The following is a 19,707-nucleotide window of genomic DNA, read 5'->3' as shown; positions in this document are numbered from 1 at the left end:
CTGGGACAGTGCACTGAGTTAGGTGACCCTTTGGTTTTGCCCAGTATAGCAATTTTTGTTTCATTATACTTAGTCCTGAACAGCGACTCATGCTGTCAGTCCAGCTGTTTGCCCAAGTTCCACTAAAATTGATGTCATTCCAGAGGAAGGTTGCAAGCTGGTTAATTTGGGGGTAAAATTCTTTTGAAGTCAGAAACACTCTTTTGTGTCAGCATCAGTTGAATCAGCACCTCTGTCAGACTTTTACAGTAGGTGTGCCTTCTTTAGGCATGAGTCGGCCATGTCCTTAGTTCCTCTCCAGATTCCTAGAATTAAATTAATTCTTTAGTGTAAAGCCTGTCAAACCCCTTTATTGTCCACTTTATTTGCAGAATGAAACATTCCTTCCAAGCCAGTAGTTCTCCATTGGCACTCAGCATTCTGGCATATTCCCAATTTAGCAGTCACTCTCCATGGTGAGAATCAAATGGCATCAAATAGTCATTAAGGGAATTGCTGTCTATTCCATGGCTACATTTGGGCCTTGTATGTTAGAGACTTACTAGCTTTCATTAGCAGAAGCTTACTTCATCAGATGCTAAGGTTGAGAGTTGTTGACAAAAGAATTGGATGGCTTGTAATTCAGCACTTGCTGTAGCATCACTCAATGGGGTAAAGTGAACAAGTGTCTTTGCCAGTTGTTCAGGTCTACACAAAATGGTAACAGGGCAGTTTCATAGATTTCATAGACATTAAGGTTGGAAGTCAGCTAGGGTCAAAGGATCCCAGCAAGATAAGCTGTTAAAACAGTCCATGAAATATGTCCAAACAAATCTATTTCCCCAATTAATTGGCATTGTCTACTCACGTGCTGTGCAGCATTTTGAAAATATAGTTCAAAGAGAACTGTCACAGAACATTAGTTACTCCTTCCATTTTTTTACTACTGGGCAAGATTAGAACATTTTTTTAAAAAAAGCCACTGTGTAGATCATTGTCCACAGATTTAAATAGAATTTAAATAAAAAAAAATTTAAATAGAATTCTAGTGGTCTTTCTTTTAGTTTATCACAGTTTCTAATGGCAATTGAATTGTGTGGATAACAGTTGTTTTCCAAAGACTCATTACTGGTAGTTCTTTTTTATTTAGCCTTTGTTAATGTATATTAGTATATGATTTTATTTTTGAGAATCAGACTAGCAGTAAAAAATTGTTGGTTTTTGTTATCAAACATAAGAATGTTTTCATAAGGATTTATTAACACTTCTTGGCTACAGGTAAAGGAAGTTAAATTCTGTGAGACTGCCCAGTAGACGTTTACCAGGCTTGGTATAAAAATATTCATCTAACCTATTCTCCTTTCTGCAGGAGATGAACATTTATTTTACTGCTCCGTGGAGGCTTGATATAAGATGTTAGCAATTGCATGCTACTTTCAGTGTAGGCTAGAATCAAAATGGGAACTGCCCAAAATATTCTGACAAGTGAATAACTTTTTTCCACTTGGAAAACAGGAGACTACCTATCTTGCTTTAGTTTGCAACATGTTTTACTCTTTGTAGGTCATGACCCTGGCTGCATCTGTCTCTCTCAAATGTATTCCGTCCCCATTGCATCTGACATTTCATAAACAAGAATATATTAATTATCACGACAGATCTGTGAAGAGGGAATGCTGTTATCCTTATCTTGCCAATAGAGACCTGAGGTGCAAAAACTACTACAAAAACGAAAAAAAAAAAAAATATGTGATTTCCAAGCCCGTTGACCCAAGCTGGTGTATAAGAAAAGTTCTGTTCGTCTCCCATACAGTACCTGGTTAACAAGGCGGGATAATGGGTTGGTAGAAGTTATGATTTCTTTTGTTCTGTACCATGATTTTGTCTACTTTGATCTTTGAACCCAGTCTTTTTTCCCAGCTAGAATAGCAATAGGAAAGGGCCACTTTAGGACTGTTAGGAAATGTCTTCAGTTTTGGATTCATACCTCCCTTGGAAACGTTTACCTGCTTGCATTCATAACTCTCTAACTTTCTTAAGTAATGTCTGCATACTGTGATATTAAAAAATGGTGCTACTGTTAGATTGACTTCACTGCAGTGGTACATTAAATCAGTACACAGGTTTGGTTTATTTATCCGCATCCGTGTGTATGTGGAAATGAAATTTCTAAAGCGTCACTGAAGATTCCTTTTTATTAAATGTCTCTCCCCCTCCCCACCATATACATGTCAGTTATATTCTGAATTTTTTGTGTATCTTAAAGCTATTTGCACATGTAAATACAGGTTTCCCTTGCCAACTGCTGGGGTTAGGTTCCTGAAAGTTCCTGTGGCTGGCAAGACAAAAGGCTTACATAAAAAAGGGCAGGTGAAGGGCTGATATGCAGCCATGGAAAACCGTAGTTACTTAATTGTATACTGTGGTAGCCAAAATTGTATATAGAATATTAAGCATTGATGCTCAAAACCACAGTTGGTGAGGGAAACGTGTACTTCTTTTGCGGATTATTACAAGCAACTTCACACCAAGAACAAATCTGGAAACTGTTTTTCTAACCCTGAATCGTTTATCTGTATGATTTAATGGCATAGTGTTTCCTATTGTTTCGTTTGCTTCATGCTGATCAATTCTAACAGTTATATAGCTATAGTAGGAATTGTTTTACTTTCCAAAATATATACTCAGGAATTAGTCACTTATGTCAAAGCTATATTACTAGGAAGTGAAATTTTCAAGAGTTCATTGAAGGGATTTGGGCTTTCCAGAGTCTGATGGTAGGCTTGCAAAGCATGATTTGCAGCTTTAGTAGATGTGTCCAAATTTACTTGTCAAGGATTTAGCCGGTGTGCTGGTATCAGTGTTCCTGCAGTAGCTTGATCACGACATGGCATGCTAGTATGTGCTCAGGGTGCTGGATATGGTTTGCATTTATTGAGCTATTGAGGGTTATGTTGTTCTTGATGCCAGCAATAGATACCAGTATCATCTATGTGCAGCATGCCCTGAATGGTTCTGTAAATTGTACCCACAGAGCTTATTCTACCAACTAAACTGGAAGAGTTTGTCTTGTGAATGATGTAGAATGAAAACCTCAAAGTTGGAGTGAGGATTTTTGAGTTGGAACTCAACCTTGCTTACATGGGCAGGCAGCTATAGAGACCCATTGTCATTAAAGCATGATAGTTAAAAGTCAAGCAAATCTGTGATACTAGTGTCTCAGAATTGCAAGGGAACTTTGAGATAACTGTCTTGACTTCCAGTGGATAAGATTTAAACTCCAAAGCTTTTGCAGTGTCTGTTCCCACCATGTGTATGGGAGTGAGGTGACAGGTTTTAAATGTAAGCCAAACATAATGCAGTTGACTTGATAACCTGAGCATAATTTAAGTCTTATATAGCTGCTGTTCATCTGCATAAATGGGACAGCAGTTCTTAGTTTGCCCCTTTTTTAAAAAAAAGGATATTAACAGTATGATCTTTCAATTAGTCTCAGATTTTTTCCCCTCTGATGCTCATTCATATTTCTTCTAGAAGCAACTGGAGGCCAATGCTTCCACGTAAAAGTAGAGCTTGGCTGTTAGTGTTGTTCATACATTTTCCCTTAGTCCAGGTGTCTACATACAGTTTTCTTACAAAATAGGTCAGTACTAGTAGTCAGGTGTTTGCCGCCTTATATGACAGACTGGATTTCAATATGGAACTGATTTGGACCATAATTAGACTGGTTTGGGATTTTTTTTAATTTAGTTATTCTTTTGCATGCTTTGATATTACAACACACAAAGATACTTTTTCATACAAGCACCAAAACATTAATGAACCAGGAGGAACATGGAAAATGGCTCTATCCATTGAGTACAAGTGGGTACTAGGATTGGCTCTCTTGGGGCCTTTGTTAGGAAATTACGCAGGACCATGTTTAAACAATTTATTTTCTAAAATAAAAAAAACACAGAGAAATGGATTGGTGTTAAGCCAGGTGGCATGTATGAGGGCAGAGAAATTTACTCCAGCACATCGTGCTTGTGCTAGTATTCTTAATACTTTCTAAGCCTGAAAAATTGAATGCCTTCACATCCTGCACTTCAAGAATATTACAGACTCACACATGTTCATAGTGAGGAAAGCCAAGCTTATTTTGAAAGATCAAACTGCTTGTTTAAAAGATGACTAAAGAATACGTCTTTTCTATAGCAGAAATTAAGGCAGATTTCACTCCAAACAATAGGTATGTATATGGGGCAGGCCAGTGTACTGACTCAGTCCCCTGGTATATACTAAGAGGGACAGATAGAGACAAGCCATCTCTCACTGGCTATGAAAATATATATGACTGAGCAGCAGAAAGGATAGCTTATGGATATAGTAGGACTTAGATTCCTTATACTGATGGGAAAACCTCTTGACATTAATGCAGCCAGGTTTTTTCTTAGGATTTCCTGTGTAAATAACAGCGCTGACTGCCATGTCATGGGGTATTTGGGTTCACCAACACTTCCTTACATTGTTTCTTTTTTTTGTAGTTGCTCTTTTTTCCTCTTCCTCTTTTCTGTGTCTGGGTTCCTCATGCTGAGTTACCTCAGGGCCCTCTGAGTTACTTCAGGGCACTTCTTACAGTCTGCTCTTGTTTGCTACTGCTCAGACTCTGGATCTGTAATAAACTTTTTTCTTTGTGGATGCCGTAGCCATTTGGAGGATCTACTGAAGTACAACTGTCCTGATCTTTGGGTGATTTTAATGAATGGCCACTGACTTGTCAGTGACATGTTGAATGCATGTCTGACTAGGATCCCTGATCATCAACAGTCAAACAGATTTCTTCAGCCTCCCCCCAGGAGGCTGGGGTTTGGAGGATGGAAAATCAGAACAGTACTCACAGGCAGCTTTAAAAAGGGGATAGGGCAATTTGGAGGGACTTACTTTATACAGAGGAGAGGAACAGGTGACTTCCTTTTTTTAGCAGTAGGATCCTCATTTAACTGTGAGGCCACCCAAGGAAGGGAGGGGGGTAGGTGGAGGAGAGACTAGCCATATGTAGACTGCAAAATTACTGAAAGATAATGGTAGCCTCAGACATAGTACATGGCTCCATGCAGTTTGCCTTCTGCACTGAAAACAGTTTAGCTGCTTTAGCAGGTCACTGCAAGCTGGCTAATTAGCCCTAATTTAGTTGCCTGTAGTGTTGTGTGGAGATGACTACAGTCCTGTAATTTCAGGGTGTCGGTTGCCATACAGGATTGGACTGGAAAGGGCTGCAGCAAGTCCAGGCACTTATGCCTGCTTTAGGTGCATCAGATAACTAATTCAGACAGGAGCAAGTGTGCTTGTGTCACAGGTCTTCTTGGTCTGACCCCACATGAGGCAAATGGGGCAGTTTTACCCTGCTGCAGCAGTGGTGGTTGTAGTGTCTGTGCTGTATCACCTCTGAAAGGCTGACCCCCAGGGTTCCACAACATCCCGGTTGAGAACCACTGTACTAGTTAAAGTAAAAAGTTGTTGGGTTTTAGACTTTTCACTGAGTCTGTGTGTCTGTTTGCTTTAGCGATCACATGCCCATAAAGAAATTAACTTGAAAGTCCAGAAGCCCCACAATATTAGAGCTCTGGGAAGGGTGAGGATCCTAATGGAGCAGTACTGATTTTGGTGGTCTTTGGCAGTGTTGCAAGAAATAAAGGGAAAAGTTAGGGGAACCTACTCAAACCATGGGAAACTTAGGCAAGCATAAATTGAGCATGTTTGGCTGGGTGAGTGTCTAACTGGGAAAGTGCTACCAGGGCTCTGAGAGTTGCCTCTTAAGTCCCACGCAAACAACAATATGTAGACATTTCCCTCTCTTCTTCTCCTAATTCTGTTAGTAGGAAGAAGTTTAATGTTTCTGTATTTTTAAAATGGGATTAAAATACAGTGTTATAGGGTTTGATTTTGCTTTTGTTGCTGAGCTGTGCTTGGCAAAGGAGGAGCTGGTTGATAGCCAAGAGGTTGCTTTTGGTTTGTCATCTAGGGTAGGGACAGAGGTTACACACAGCCTGGTTTAAGAGATCAGAAACTAGTTTAAACCTGTAACAGAACAGAAGTTTAGCATACATAAACCAGCTTCCAAATGGCCAAATGTGTTGAGATAAACCTGGTTGAATGTAGTATCAGACTTAACTGATTTGGCTCAGACTGGTTTATGGAACTTCTATCCCAGACCCTGTCCTGGTTTAAGTTAAACCGGAGTCCCCCAGCATGCTCTGCAGCCCTGGGTGGGACTGTGCTGCCTGCTTCAGAGAGCAGGGCTGGCCCCACTTCTCTGCTCCCCAGCTGGGGTAGGGGCAGGGGAGATGCTGCCCCCCGTAAGGTGAAGAGGGCAGGGAAGCAGTTTATTTCCCCCCTCCCTCAACCTGTCTCACCTGTCAGGCATTTCTCTGCAGCAGGGGTGTGGCCAGCTCCCTGTCCCACTGGCACAAACCCAAGCCAAGGTCCACCTGGCACTTCCTCCTCACTGCATTATAGTTTAATAGTTTCTAGGGTCAGAAAGGACCTGAGTAGATCATCTAGTCCGACCCCCTGCCATGGCAGGAAAGAGTACTGGGGTCAAACGACCGTGGCAGTGGCAGGGGTGCAGCCAGAGGCTGGCTGACATGGCCCCCTGAGGCAGAAGGGGCAGGGAGGGTGTTTATTTCTCTCTCTCTCTCTCCCCAGAGGACTGTAGCTGGGATCTGCCAGTATCCACCTCTGCTGCTGCCAACTGCTACCTGCGCAGGGCGAGCAGTGGGGTAAACCCTCTCCCAGCCCCCTCGGCCAGATGCTGGAGGGAGGGGGAATAACTTCTCTCCCTGCCCCCTCGCCTAAGGGGGCAATGACGGCTGGCCTCTGGCCATGCCCCCACCCTTGCCACTGGAACAGTGAGGGGGCAGGGCCCTTTATGGGGACACCACCCCCTGTCATGGTGTCCTGGGTAGTGCAAGCCTCTTCCTGGCAGGGGGGGCTATGCTGTGGGTGGGGTGGTCAAAGCTGCCACAGACTGCGTGGGGTGAGCACTGGCAGTGTTAGGGAGGGTTTGGGGGGCTATGGCCACCCCTGTGAGGCCCAGTGCCACTGTTCATCCCACACAGACTGTGGCAGCTCTTACTGCCCTACCTACAGCGCACCCCCTTCCCTTCCTCTCCTCCTGGAAGAGACTTGTGCCGCCCGGACCCCATGGTAGGGGGTGCTGCCCCCCATCATGGTCCCTGCCTCCTCATTGCTCAAGTGTCAGGAGGACAGCCGGTATGATCTCCTTAGATGAGGGGACAGGGAGGGGAGTTATTTCCCCACTCCCTCAGACATCTGGTGGAGGGGGCAGGGAGGGAGCTTAATCTGCCACTCGCCCCCCACAGAGAATAATCGCCGATGGTGGCGGTCAGGGCTGGCAGACCCTGGCTATGGTCCCCCAGGGGCAGAGGGGGGAATAAATCCCCTCCTGGTCCCCTCTATCTCAGGGGGCCATGCCAGCCAGCATCTGGCTGTACCCTCACCCCTGCCACTGCTGCTGCGAGGGGGAAGCACCAGGGAGACCCCAGTTTGGGTCCATGCCAGTGGGACAGGGAGGGGGCCTGGCCAGTTCACTCCAGGCTAGTACCCGGGCTTTTCACTGCCGCCTCCCTCCATCCCCCTACAGTTTCCCTGCAGCCAAGGGCATGCTCTAGTGCCCCCAGGTTTCTGGCCTGAGCCACTACAGGCATGTTCCTGCATTTCCTGAATATCTCTTCGCTTGCAAATTGTTTCAATCTGGCCAGGTTAGACTAATATTGAATCAGTTCAGGCTCTGGCTTTTTGAACGTCTGTCCCTAGCCCAGGTGGAGCAGATGCCTACAGCACATCAGAGAACCCAGCCCATAAATCCTGGAACAGTTGAGCTTGAAGAAGGATTCTGGGAAAGTTAAGTGTCCTTCATTTAGTTCTTTGTGTGGTTAGCGAATTCATCTTCTTTCATTTGATGACAGATTCTTTAGTCATATTTCTGCCTCCTGGAGATTTGTGGTATTCCTGTGTGTGAAAGTACACATGACTCTGCCTGTATTGCCATCAGTTCTTGGCTAGGCCCTGTGGAAAAAAAAGCAAAACTAAGATGCATTTTAACAGCAGACTTTTTGAAAAAAGTGAAAGAGCTTCATTTTACATTTTTATGGAACATTGGAAATGTGTTGGACACAGTGCAGATGGCAAGGCCTGCATTGAACCTTCCCATAAGCATGATTACAAGGTATGACATTTCCTAAGGTTATAATCAAACTGATGTTCTAAACTATGGCTTTTAAGAAAGAAGTTTGGCCTCCAAACATTTAGCTTACAATTTTAGGGCAAGTACTGGACTCAGTCCCGTGCAAATTAGCATGAGACAAGCTGAAATAAAGGACATGTTTTCCACATCATGGATAAATCAAGCTACTGGCATGATTGAGAACATCAATTATTGTTCTGCTTCTAAAAAACAGATGGTTCCAAAAAAACAAAACAAAATCAGACATGCCAAAATACAGCCCTATGTTGTCTCTCTTTTTATGCTGACATGCTTGATTGTTGAGCTTCTTGTCTTTGGTTTGGTCTACTCTACAAAGTTTTGCTGGCTTAGCTACGTGGGTTAGGGTGTGAAAAGGTCCAATCTGTTAGCAGTTTTAACTCTGCTGACATAGTTATGCCAAAGCTGACATTTTTGAGGTTCTGTGAGGGGATTTGGAAGATTGAAGAGAGGTCTAATGTTCCACTGTTCTCTTTTATGCAGTCCTGTTTAAACTATGTCATTGATTACTTACCAAATGTCTTCTCACATGTTAGTTAAACAAGTCAACCCCCTGAAAGGGAAAGAAAGGGAGAAAATCCTGTGACAGTGGCAGGGAGGCATGGGGGAAGGGAGCAAGTGGGACCTTGTGTAGAACATCTGGGATGGAGGAGATGAAGACTGGCATGGGTGGGAAATGGGGAATAGGAAGGCATATTGAACCCCTGGCAGGCAGGGGAGGGGAGAAATGGAGGGATATACAGGGAATGCGGCAAGACAAGGACTCTGGTATGGGAAAGAAAATTGGAAAGGTTTCTGCAAAGGTGGGGGAGGAGTGGTATGGGGTAGGACCCTGGTGTTGGATGAGAGAAGAGCCAAAGGGGAGTGAGGTAACGTGAATTGGTGGGACACCTTATCAGGGGACCACAGACTCTGACATGAGGGAGGGAGAATTGCTACTATGTTTACTCAAATCCAAGACTATTTGTTCCCCCCATTCAACATGGGGGTAAACCCCTCTTGTACTCCACTCAGGTGGCGGCAGTGGCTCCAACTCCAGGCCTGAAGCTGGAGTTGGAGCTGCAGCTTTTGCCCCCTCTCCCTTTCCCCCCCCCACCCCCCTGCAGTCTCTGTTCCTTTTCTTCTGCCTTTGTTCCCCACCAGCTGCCCCTTGAAGCTCTGGCTTTGGCTGGGGCCCTGCTTCAGCCATAGGCAGGGAGCATGAGTTGCCTTCAGCCCCAGCCCAGTCACATGGTGGTGGTAGTGGCAGTGGCAGAGGTGGAAGCTCTAGCTCCAACTCTAGGGCCAGAGCAAAGCTGCCACTGCTGCAACAGGTGCTGCGTGGTTGAGCAGAGGCTGGAGGTAGCTTGTACTCTGTGCTTCCTGAAGATAAGGCTGGGGTGACAGAGTTGCGGCATGAGGAGCAAGCAGGCAGCAGAGGGTTCAAGTGGTGGGGGTGGCAGGTGGTAATGGGTAGAGATCAAGCTATTTGTCTCCCTGCTCCCTCCTGAGTTTGTACCACTGCAGGTGGAGGGGGCAGTGAATTTAAGAAGACTTTCCAAAAATTAGATTCTAGACCTGGAAGATTACAGCAAATTTATAGATTTTTCATGTCTAGAATCTAATAATGGGGTGGGGGGCATTTTACAAAGTGTTTGTGGATTTGGATAAATGTGTGCCAGTCCCTAAAACAGAAGAAGGCAGGGGGATATAGACAACAGCAAGAGGTATGTGCAGTGTGTGCAGCACATGGAGAATCTTGGTGGTATAAAGCAGTTTTATGGCAAGCTCCAGGAAGGATAGGACAGCTGATGCTTGCTCCCCCTCCCAGCATGTTAGTGAACTTCAAGAGGAGCGGTAAGAAAATGAAACAAAGCTGAAAAGTGGCTTAAATGTTTAACTAAAACCCTTCCTTTCTTAGTTACCTTTTCAGTTTCCTCAGTCTAGTGCTGCCCTGATTGAACTATTCTGGTCATCATAATGTCAGCTTGACTTGACAGGATCTGAATTTTTTATATAAAAAGTCTCCTAAAAAGAAAAAGAATGCCTCATTCTCTGGAACAGGTTACCCAGAGAGGTTGTAGAATCTCCATCCTTGGAGATTTTTAAGACCTGGCTAGACAAAGCCTTGGCTAGGATGATGTAGTTGGGGATGGTCCTGCTTTGAGCAGGGGATTGGACTAGATGTGATCTCCTGAGGTCCCTTCCAACCCTAATTTTCTATGATTCTATAATTGTCCTGTTTTGTGTTATAAAGAAAATGAGGACAAAATGTGTTGGGGCACCAGGCTATTTTTTCTCTTGCAAGATATTTTTAAAAGGTAGCTCCCTTTCTTTAATACTCTAATGTATTTATTTATTTATTTATTTAATATATGGCTCTAGTACTAAAAAGAGCCTGTTAGGACCTGGGCTGCTTAAAATAACTCGCTGGCTGTTTCATGTCATAAATTAAAATATCCAGTAGATTCCCAACTGTGATCATGAGGTGATAGTTTTGATTTTGGACTTTACTTTTGCCCTCAAAAATGACTTTCAGCAGTTAGTGTGGGTGTGACTAAATTTTTGCTTTGGTCGTGTAGTAGGTACAAACTAGTGAGTTTCCCTGTCTAAGGTCTTACTACTGGTGAAGTAACTTTGGCTTATGGTGGAGTCGGGAGGGTGGAAAATGTTCATTTTATTCCTTTTTAAATATTTTTTTAACCTTTTAAAGAAAGTGAAATCTTTAGAAATCTGCCTGTCATTCCACTGGCAAATGTAAAAGCTGCCCTTACTTTTTCCCTGTGAGTGTCCTTACCAAAGGAAGTAACTTTTAATTTTAAATCAGAATAGCAGTTGCAGGGTGACAGCAACAGATAATGGAATCCACGCTGTTTTCAGTATAGTGGAAATGATACACTTTTATGTGAACTCATTTCCTTCTGAATGGCCCTGTCTGAGCCGTTCCTTCATAGTGTTAGCACAATGGGGCAGTTTAATAGTTCATCTCTAGGACATGCATTTCTGATGCTAACTGCTTCAATTTATAGTACAAATGAGGGTCAGTAGGGATATATTTTTGGTGTAAAACCTATACCATAAAAAACAATTCTGGTTTTTGTGCGCAGATGCTTATTCACAAATTTGTTTTCGCTTTCACAAAATGGACAATTTTGCTACCAAATGAGGAAATTCTGATTATTCTTATGATTTGCTCCGTATCCTCCATCTGGGCTGGAAAGTAGTCCCAATCTGGGTACCAGGCACGTACAACTTGTTTTTGCAAATAGTCTTTGAATGAGGGATATGAGAGAGGTTTTACCCAGCATACAAGAGCAACATTTCCTATAACATATTGGACCTCTGTCCTGCTTTGGCTTTGTAACTACTGTGGCTTTAATGAAAAGTAGTATGTCTTTCGTCTCCAAGAATAAGAGATACTTAATGAACTAGAAAGATAACCTGAAACTGATGTTTTTTTTCAATAGTACATCAGTAGCCACCCAAACTCATTGCTACAGAATACCAAGGCACAAGAGCTTAAGTCTTTTTTAAATACACTACCTTTTTTGCAGTTAATGAAAATATCCACAATTACATAGGCTGAAAATAGGGATATAAACTGTCAGGCTTAAATGAATGAGCCAGCTCCTCACTGCCTTGGATGTGAATAAACTTCTCTGCATGGAACACCCCAGAGCTGTATGTTCCTCATCCTAGCAGTACCCCTAAGTACATCTGTTGGATCCTGGCTGCTATTGAGACAGATTACCAGGCAGATTTCACTACCGGGCTAATCTAGTGTGGCTGTTCCTGTGTTTAATGAGGACAGGTAGGTAGTTTAGGCCGGGGCAGGCAGTTATTTCAGGCGGAGGGCCACTTACCCAGTTTAGGCAAGCTGTTGAGGGCCAAATGGGTAGCCCCACCCCTTGACAGGTGCCCCACTCCCTGGTGACCATCTTGTGATTGGGTGTTCGGCCCCCTGACCTTTGCCACCAGAAGTCCCTCCCGTTGCCCCTTGGAAGTACTCCTTTCAGCGAAACCAGAAAAATACCAAATTATATTCTAAAAAGCAAATATCTAAAACATTCATTAATTTGATTTCAGAAAATATTTTTGTCCTAGTTTGTGTGTGTGTGTGTAGTGTACATAGAGGAGATCTTACCCTTGTATATTGTGGAGAGTAGGCATAGGTTTGTGGGGGAGGGTGTGGGTATGTGAGGTGTGGGGGAAGGTATGGTTGTTGATGTGGGGGTAAGAAAGCATGTGTGTGTGGATGTGGGGTGTGGGTGGGTATGGGGTTTGTGGGGGGTTGTGTGTGGTGGGGAGGGTGGCTAGGATGTGTGAGGGGGTGTCAGGTCTAAACGTATGGCAGTGCGAGGGGGGTGTGGGTGCATGTGTATGGTGGGGTGTGTGTGGGACTCACCTTGCGAACACATACACACACAGAGTCCCTCCCCCACCACACTCTCTCTCTTCCCCCCTTCCCCCTGGTACCAATAGGCCCCATGCTCCCAGAAGTCAGGTGGTGCAGGGGCAGGAAGGCAGGGAAATGGCTGGGGATGGGACAAGGCTGGGCTGCCCAGTCCTGCTGAGGCTCCCCCTAGGTCCTACTGCCTCTGTCTCCTGTCATCTTTGACGGGCAGCCAGGAGCAGATAAATATTTTCTAAATTTTTAGGAGCCCCACGGGCTGGATAGAATGGCCTAGTAGGCTGGATGCGGCCCATAGGCCATATTTTGCCCACCTCTGGTTTGGGCTTTCATTAGCAGTGGTTTGGGAGAAAAACAGTAGTTTATTTTTGTAGGCCTGAGTTTTCATTCTTTTATTCTGTTTAATCAATCTTGTTTGTGGAACGTGGGTAGAAATGCTAGCATTACAATTTGATAGCAGTTCATGCCAGTTTGCTTTACACAAAAGAAAATGAATATGCAAGTGGCAAGACAGCAGCGCTTTTGGAACCTAGGGTCTGCTTGATTGGAAGTTGTGTTCTTGAGGTTTAAAGAAACTGAAGAAGAAATTCAAAGAGAGAATTACTGAGCATATAGTTTGTAAGGTGCTTTGGGCTGGCTTTCAGGGGTCATGTGCCTTACCTGCCATTGTCGCCTAATCTGATAAATCTTCCTCCGTGTTGTTCTTTGTGGTTCACTGCATTAATGTTGGGGCATGTGTTATCCCCCAGAGTGTGCTGGCCACTGTTTTTCTGACAGGAGATTTTTCTTATAGTGATAGTAAAGATTAACTTTGATCAAAGGTTTTATGTAGCTCAGAAATTGAAGTATAAAAAAAAAAAATTCCCCTATACCATGCAAAAGGCTGTTTCATATTCTTAAGAAAGATGGTGCAGAAGCAGGCTTCTCTTGACCTTTTTTCTCTTGCATTATTTGGAACAAGAAATAGCAAACAAGTAATGTAATAAATGTAATAAAATCTTCCCATTTCTGAAGTCATTGCACTAATAATAGAAACCACTGGAGAAAAAAGCAAGTGGTTTGTCCGTAGATGACCAGGATGGTCATGTTATTCTGCTCTGTTACAAAAGTGAATGTTTATAATCCATCTAACTGAAATTGGTATCAATGGGATATTTTGTCCCAGGTTCCTGAGGTCACCTTAACTCAAACACTTAAGACTCAATAATGAGATAAAGAACTAGGGGCATTTTTACACATACTTATAAGCAGCTAAATGCATGTCAGCATTGAGAAAATGGCGAAGGTACACTTCTGAACTAAAACACATCAGAGGTGCTTTACTTCGAGCCTGCTCCAAAGCAGTTGATATCTGGTGCATTGTGAGACAAAAAAGTTTATGTATAAATGCCTGAGGTGCTTAGCATTTGGCCTAACTGACCATGTCCCCATGGCATTCACTCACTACAGGCTTCCCTAGCCCAACCAGCTCTGGAATCTATATCACCCTAGGTAGAGTTCTGTGCAGGATGCTGTTACTTGGAGATCATTCCAGAATCCTTAAGGGAATGCCCATAAAAAACAGAGTGGATTATCTCTGTGTTTTCATGTGATCAGTGATGTTATGTTTGGATTGTTTTCCTTCCAAACTTTACAGGAACCCTAATGATTGTTCCACAGCGTGAGAATTTTTGTAAAACAAACATAGGTACATACATATACAACATACAAAGGTGATGATGGAGAATAATGTTCCCTTAATAATAATAAAGCTGTCCTCGCATCAGCTTATAAAGCATCTGCTTATATTGGATCTGATTGTAAATGTGAAGCAGACATATTGATGAGGTAGGGGTTAGGACAGCAAAAGAACCATGAGAAACAAGACCAAGTATTAAGGAGTGACCAGGTGGTGATAGGTTAGAGATGTGTATACCACGTGGGGAAGGAAGTAGAAGCAAGAGAATTTACTGAAGTACAGATCAGACGCTGGAAAAGCGAAGCTAAGCAAATGTCATCAGTTTTTAACATCTTGTCAGACAGGGAAGCTGAAAGGAAGGGAAGCATTTAAGATGACACTCTTGGGGGGATGTACATTGCTGGACTGGGAAGGCAGCAGGCAGGAACTGTTTAGTTTTTTCATCCCTGTATACTTTGCTGAATGGAAGAAAGGCCTTGGAGTGAATCAGCAAAGCTCAAGCGTCCTGAGCCAAATAATGCTTTGAATTGCACCAGCTCCTTAGAGAACCAGAATGTATCCTATTACATCTGATTTTAAAACCTGCTGGCCACCAGGATGGACTTGGAATCACAGTTGCAATGTGCAATCTTCAGAACACCGGCTGAGCATACATTCTCAGAAAAGAAGTCTTTGCTTGGGATGAAATGATCCTATCCAGCTTGACTCTGTTGTATTTGAAGAGTCTACTTACTGAAATAGAAAATAGGTTACAGTGAGAGAGGGAGAGAGTAGAAGAGTAGCTGAATGCTTCTGGGGACTTTGTAGAGGAGTCCTGTCCCTACTGCAGCGGCCTCGATGCTTTTTGAGGAGGATAGGAGACACAGGGATGAAGGACATTAAGCTGGGAAGCAGATAAATGATTCCTGAAATGAGACCTGCAGTCCAGCTGATGTCATAGTGTCCTCTGAGGATACTCCCCCAAGTCGGGGGATTCCTACAGGACAAGAAGAAGCAAGTGGTGGTATTGGGGATTAGGTGTATGGCTAGTTGGGTACGTAATGTTCAGGAGTACTTCCTGTTGACTTGCCTGCAGCGTGCGCGTGCATGTACATGCACACACTTTTCTGTTGTTGCTGTGCTACTGCTATTGTGAAGGTCTGGATCTGAATCTTGTTGCTATCCTGCCATATCAGGAAGTTCCTGCTGCTTCACCCAGACTATCTCCTGGGATGCCACACTTGCTGGACACTCTGGTTGTTTATATATGTGCAAGGTAGCTGCTCTGACGCACTGCAATTAAAACATGTCAGTCGAATCTGCTGGAGCATGCTAATTAGTGCCTTCCAGCCAGTCTCCATGTCTCATGTATTGGCGTCCCTGCACTTCAAATTGGGGGCAGGGGCACATTACTAAATCTCACTGCAGCTTTAATTATTGCTGCAAGCCATGCTACAAGCAGCCTGGGCTCCATGGGAGGCAGTAGCTGCCCAGAGCCTGAGCCAGGTGGCAGGCAGCTGTGAGGTTGCAAGCAGCTACACCAGGGTCCAGAGTCCCAGGCTGGTCCCAGGAGTGGGGCAAAGGGGGCACATCCCTGACCCCATTCTGCTGTGCCTGGCTGCAAAGTGCAAGGCAAGCTATGCAAGTACAGTGGCCCCATACAGCAGGGTTCTGGCAGGGTAGTCTTGGACCCCACTACCCCCATTCATGTCTCCTGTCCCCGGAGAGCTCATCCATGCGGTAGCCAAGGAAGCTACATACTGGGCCTGAGCCTTGGCCCTGGGGATGCGGCATGGCTTACTGCACTGAGCCAGGATCCACGGGGTAGCACAGACCTTGGCTGTGGCCCTTGTCCCTCTTATGCCGAGGTGGGGCGAGGGCTGGCAGGTCTTGGCAAGGTCTGTGCTGCTCCTGCACATGCGACCAGTGCCTGGTCTGCAGCAGGAAAGGGGCCAGTTCCTCCCCTACCCCCATCCACCGTGAGGCGCACCTAGTATTCTGGACCCTAGTGCAGCTGCTTGCAGGCTTGTGGCTGCCTGTCTGCCCAGAGCCTGGACTGCTTGTAGCAGGCAGCCGCAAGACTACAAGTGGCTGCACCAGTGTCCAGAGCCTGGCAAATTGCTGGCCACTGCTGCACGTGTGCGTCAGCGAGCATGGAGGGGAAGGGGCTGGAACTGCACTGCTATGACACTCATGGAGTCCAACCACTGCACCGCTCCACCCCCACTGCGCACCTGGGGGCAGAGGGACTGGCTGCGTGCGCTATGGCCTGGGCTTTCCCCTGTGTCTCTCCCTGACAGCATGAAGCCATGGGCTGCACAAAATGTGTTGGTGGGCCAAATGCTGCCTGCAAACTGTATTTTACCCACCCCTGTCTAGTGGCTCCTTAAAGAAGCAGCTATAAAGGCTGATTGGGGAAAGGGAGGAGGGGCTGAGTTGTGACAAATCCTGTAAGGCAATGGGGCCAACTTTTTGGCAGGGTGCCACAAATCAGCTCCACACTCTCCTTAAGTGTCACTTGTTCCCTTTTCCTTGCCTGATCTGCTGCTCAGCTTTTGGCTTCCTAACCTGTGCTCCCTGTGTGGTGCAATGCTCTGCTTTCTCCTCCCAGCCTTATCTGCCCCTGTACTGCTCTTTTCCTCCTCAGTCCAATATGTGCCACAACAGAGCCTCCCCATGTGGCTTATGTGCTGCAGGTTGACCACCCATTTGCTAAGAACCCTGGGACAGCAGAGTTTAGCATGAGTCTCCTTGCAGAAATGAAGTAGGGAGACAGAGCAGTCTACTCTGGGATGCTGGAGGACCTGGTCAAAGAGCGTCACCCTGTCTGTGATGTGCCACACATTGAAATTAAAGCTTGATAGAAATCAGCTACAAAATGTTCTACATTTTTCAAGGAGCATCCTTGTGGCTGGTTGGCCATTTTTATTGTGACAGTTGCTTTGCATGTGTAGCATGTCTAAATTCATTGCACAATTAATGAGCAGATTGCACAATCAATGTGATGTGGCCCTGCTTTATGTTTTTATGCTCCTTCCTTTAGGTCTCCCTGCATTGTCTTAAGAGTGCTAGCACATAGTGGCCTGAGATGCATGTGTTCTCATGTGCAGTGGGAGCTTTTTGGTGCTGTGGATAGTACAACAGAATTCTGCTACTTCGCTAGGAAACCACACATGTATTTTAACATGACATTTTCAGCCCCTGGGAACCATGTAAAGTGAACTTTCATCCACATTCACTGGCGTGGCTATGCAGTTCAAGATGATGCTAACCTAGACCAAATCCAGCTGCATAGTGAGAGTTAACACCAAAAGCTTGGTGCAGGTAGAACTGTTTAACAGAGTACTGCCTTTGTTTGAGGCCTGGCATGCAAGGTCAGCGCAAAGCACAAAAAAAAAATTCTGGACACTTGGTTTTAATGACACCCACAGGATGCAAGGCTTTTCCAAGCAAATGGCCAACTTCTTTCTTGCCCAAAAGAGCTTGTTCCTGGTCCCCAGCATGTATACAATGAGTCACTTAATCCTACTGTATTTGCAGACATATATTGGCTCCATTGTTGCCTCTGTGAACCCCTACAAGACCATTCCAGGATTGTATGACCGTACCACTGTGGAGCAGTACAGCAGGCACCATCTGGGGGAGATTTCCCCTCATATCTTTGCTGTTGCTAATGAGTGTTACCGCTGCCTATGGAAACGTCATGACAACCAGTGTATTCTTATCAGGTAAGTGGCTATTGCTTTAATTACCCCTGCTCTTCCTGCCAAGCTTTTGAAGGTAATTTGGGAACAAATACTTGAAACTGGCTGGGGGAGGGAGTGGACTAAATTAAAGTATGTTCTGAGGCTTTTCCTTTAACCTCATTAATCCTCGGTTCTAGGGCAGTTTGTATGATCGCGAGCAGTCTTTGAAAGACAAGACTCTCTTTGCAGTCATTTAATGAAAAAATATCCAAGTTTTCCACACTTTTGGCTGTTCTCCTCTCTTTACTTCAAATGCTTCGCTTCTTCCCCTGGCTTCTGCCTGTCCAGACAGGCAATTTTGATAATTCATCTTCAATACTTTTGAAAACTGCATCTGTCACAAAAGGACCTGCAGGGAGCCTGTAAACAGCAATCATACTAATGGTAAAAATAGCCATCCAATGAGTTGGACATTTAATAAGCAGCGCAATTGATTTACCTCATTCTTTTTATTGATGCTTTGGTTTAACAAAGATTTAATAGTTTCCTGTTTGGTCTGCTCTGTGCTGGGATTCAGAATCTCATTTGCACAAAAAACAGTTTGTGCTTCAGTAGTCCTTGGTCGGGGCTCCGTCTCTTTTTCCCCCTTGATGAGGGGAAGAAGTTAAATGAGCCAGCTTCTCTCTTGATGCAGCTTCCTTCCTCCTATGTGAACTGTGCTGGCTGATGCTTACTTTGCCTGTTTTGTGCCCTGAATACCTAGTGCCAGGATGGGGGATAGCTGCCTGGGATCTGCTGTTTTTCACCCTGTACAGGATCTGATGATGTAGGAAGCTTATGTAGGGCGGGGTGGGGAGGGGGCGGCAGCAACAGCAGCACAGGATTGCCTTCTACCTTGCATCCTCTGCACAGCTGGATTTCCGACTGAATCCTGATCAATTAATTAGTTCCACATAACAGCCTCATTATATCAATAAAGTTTACCCAAATTGGATATGAAGAAGTGGGGGCAGAGAGAACTTAGAATTTAGGATTTATCCAGAATTATCTGCTGCCAGTGCAGTTTTGTGGTGGGGGAGGAAACCCAGGACTCTTGCTCCGCATCCTTGTCCTCTGAGCATGATACCATAACTTTTGCCAGTTAACAAGAACTGTTGGGATACAGAGTTTTAAAACAGATGGCTTAATGCTTAATGCTCTCAACTCATTTGAAATAGCTTCCACCTGTTTTTTTTAACAGTATTGATAAATACAAACAAATGGTTCCATATTTCCTGACAGGCCCTAGGAATGGATTCAGTATTACTGTTTTGAAAGAGAACTGCCTGAGTAATGCATGGAGGGAAAGTTCAGATAGATAAAATAACTCAGAGTTGGACTGAAATCTCTGGAAACAAAAAGGTGCCATTTCTGCGAGGAGGGGAGGAGGAGAATGGTTTAAATGTTCATCCACTCTTGCTCCCTTTATGGGGTTTGACAGTTGTCAGGGGTCTGGCTGAGCCTTGAAAGGAAGTGACTGGCTAAGAGCTGCTCTACAGCATCACCCCAATCAAGACAGTAGGGTTTTCCCAACTTTAGAGGGCACTGACTCTTGTGGTTTAACTTGAACAGAATGAGCATCCACATATAGCCCAGAACTTTACTATTATTGAAATGTGAAACAGGTTTGATGACATTGCCCCTTAAATGACACTAACAAGCTCTTACCTACCAGTGCCTTTCCACCATC

General features: G+C 44.6%; 1 protein-coding gene across 1 annotated transcript in view; it reads left to right on the top strand.

Annotated features, from left to right (window-relative positions):
- LOC149864426 (unconventional myosin-X-like) overlaps positions 1–19,707 on the top strand; it is a 136,521-nt gene that overhangs the window by 107,183 nt on the left and 9,631 nt on the right. The window contains exon 5 of the mRNA XM_090049904.1: positions 17,833–18,020. Coding sequence (XP_089906030.1) covers positions 17,833–18,020 — 188 coding nt within the window. The remainder of the gene's footprint in view (positions 1–17,832; positions 18,021–19,707) is intronic.

Source organism: Crocodylus siamensis, chromosome 5 (genome assembly GCF_052110815.1).
Source record: "Crocodylus siamensis isolate JL-2025a chromosome 5, ASM5211081v1, whole genome shotgun sequence".
In the NCBI taxonomy this organism is placed as follows: domain Eukaryota; kingdom Metazoa; phylum Chordata; order Crocodylia; family Crocodylidae; genus Crocodylus; species Crocodylus siamensis.
This window is presented reverse-complemented; position numbering and strand designations above follow the sequence as displayed.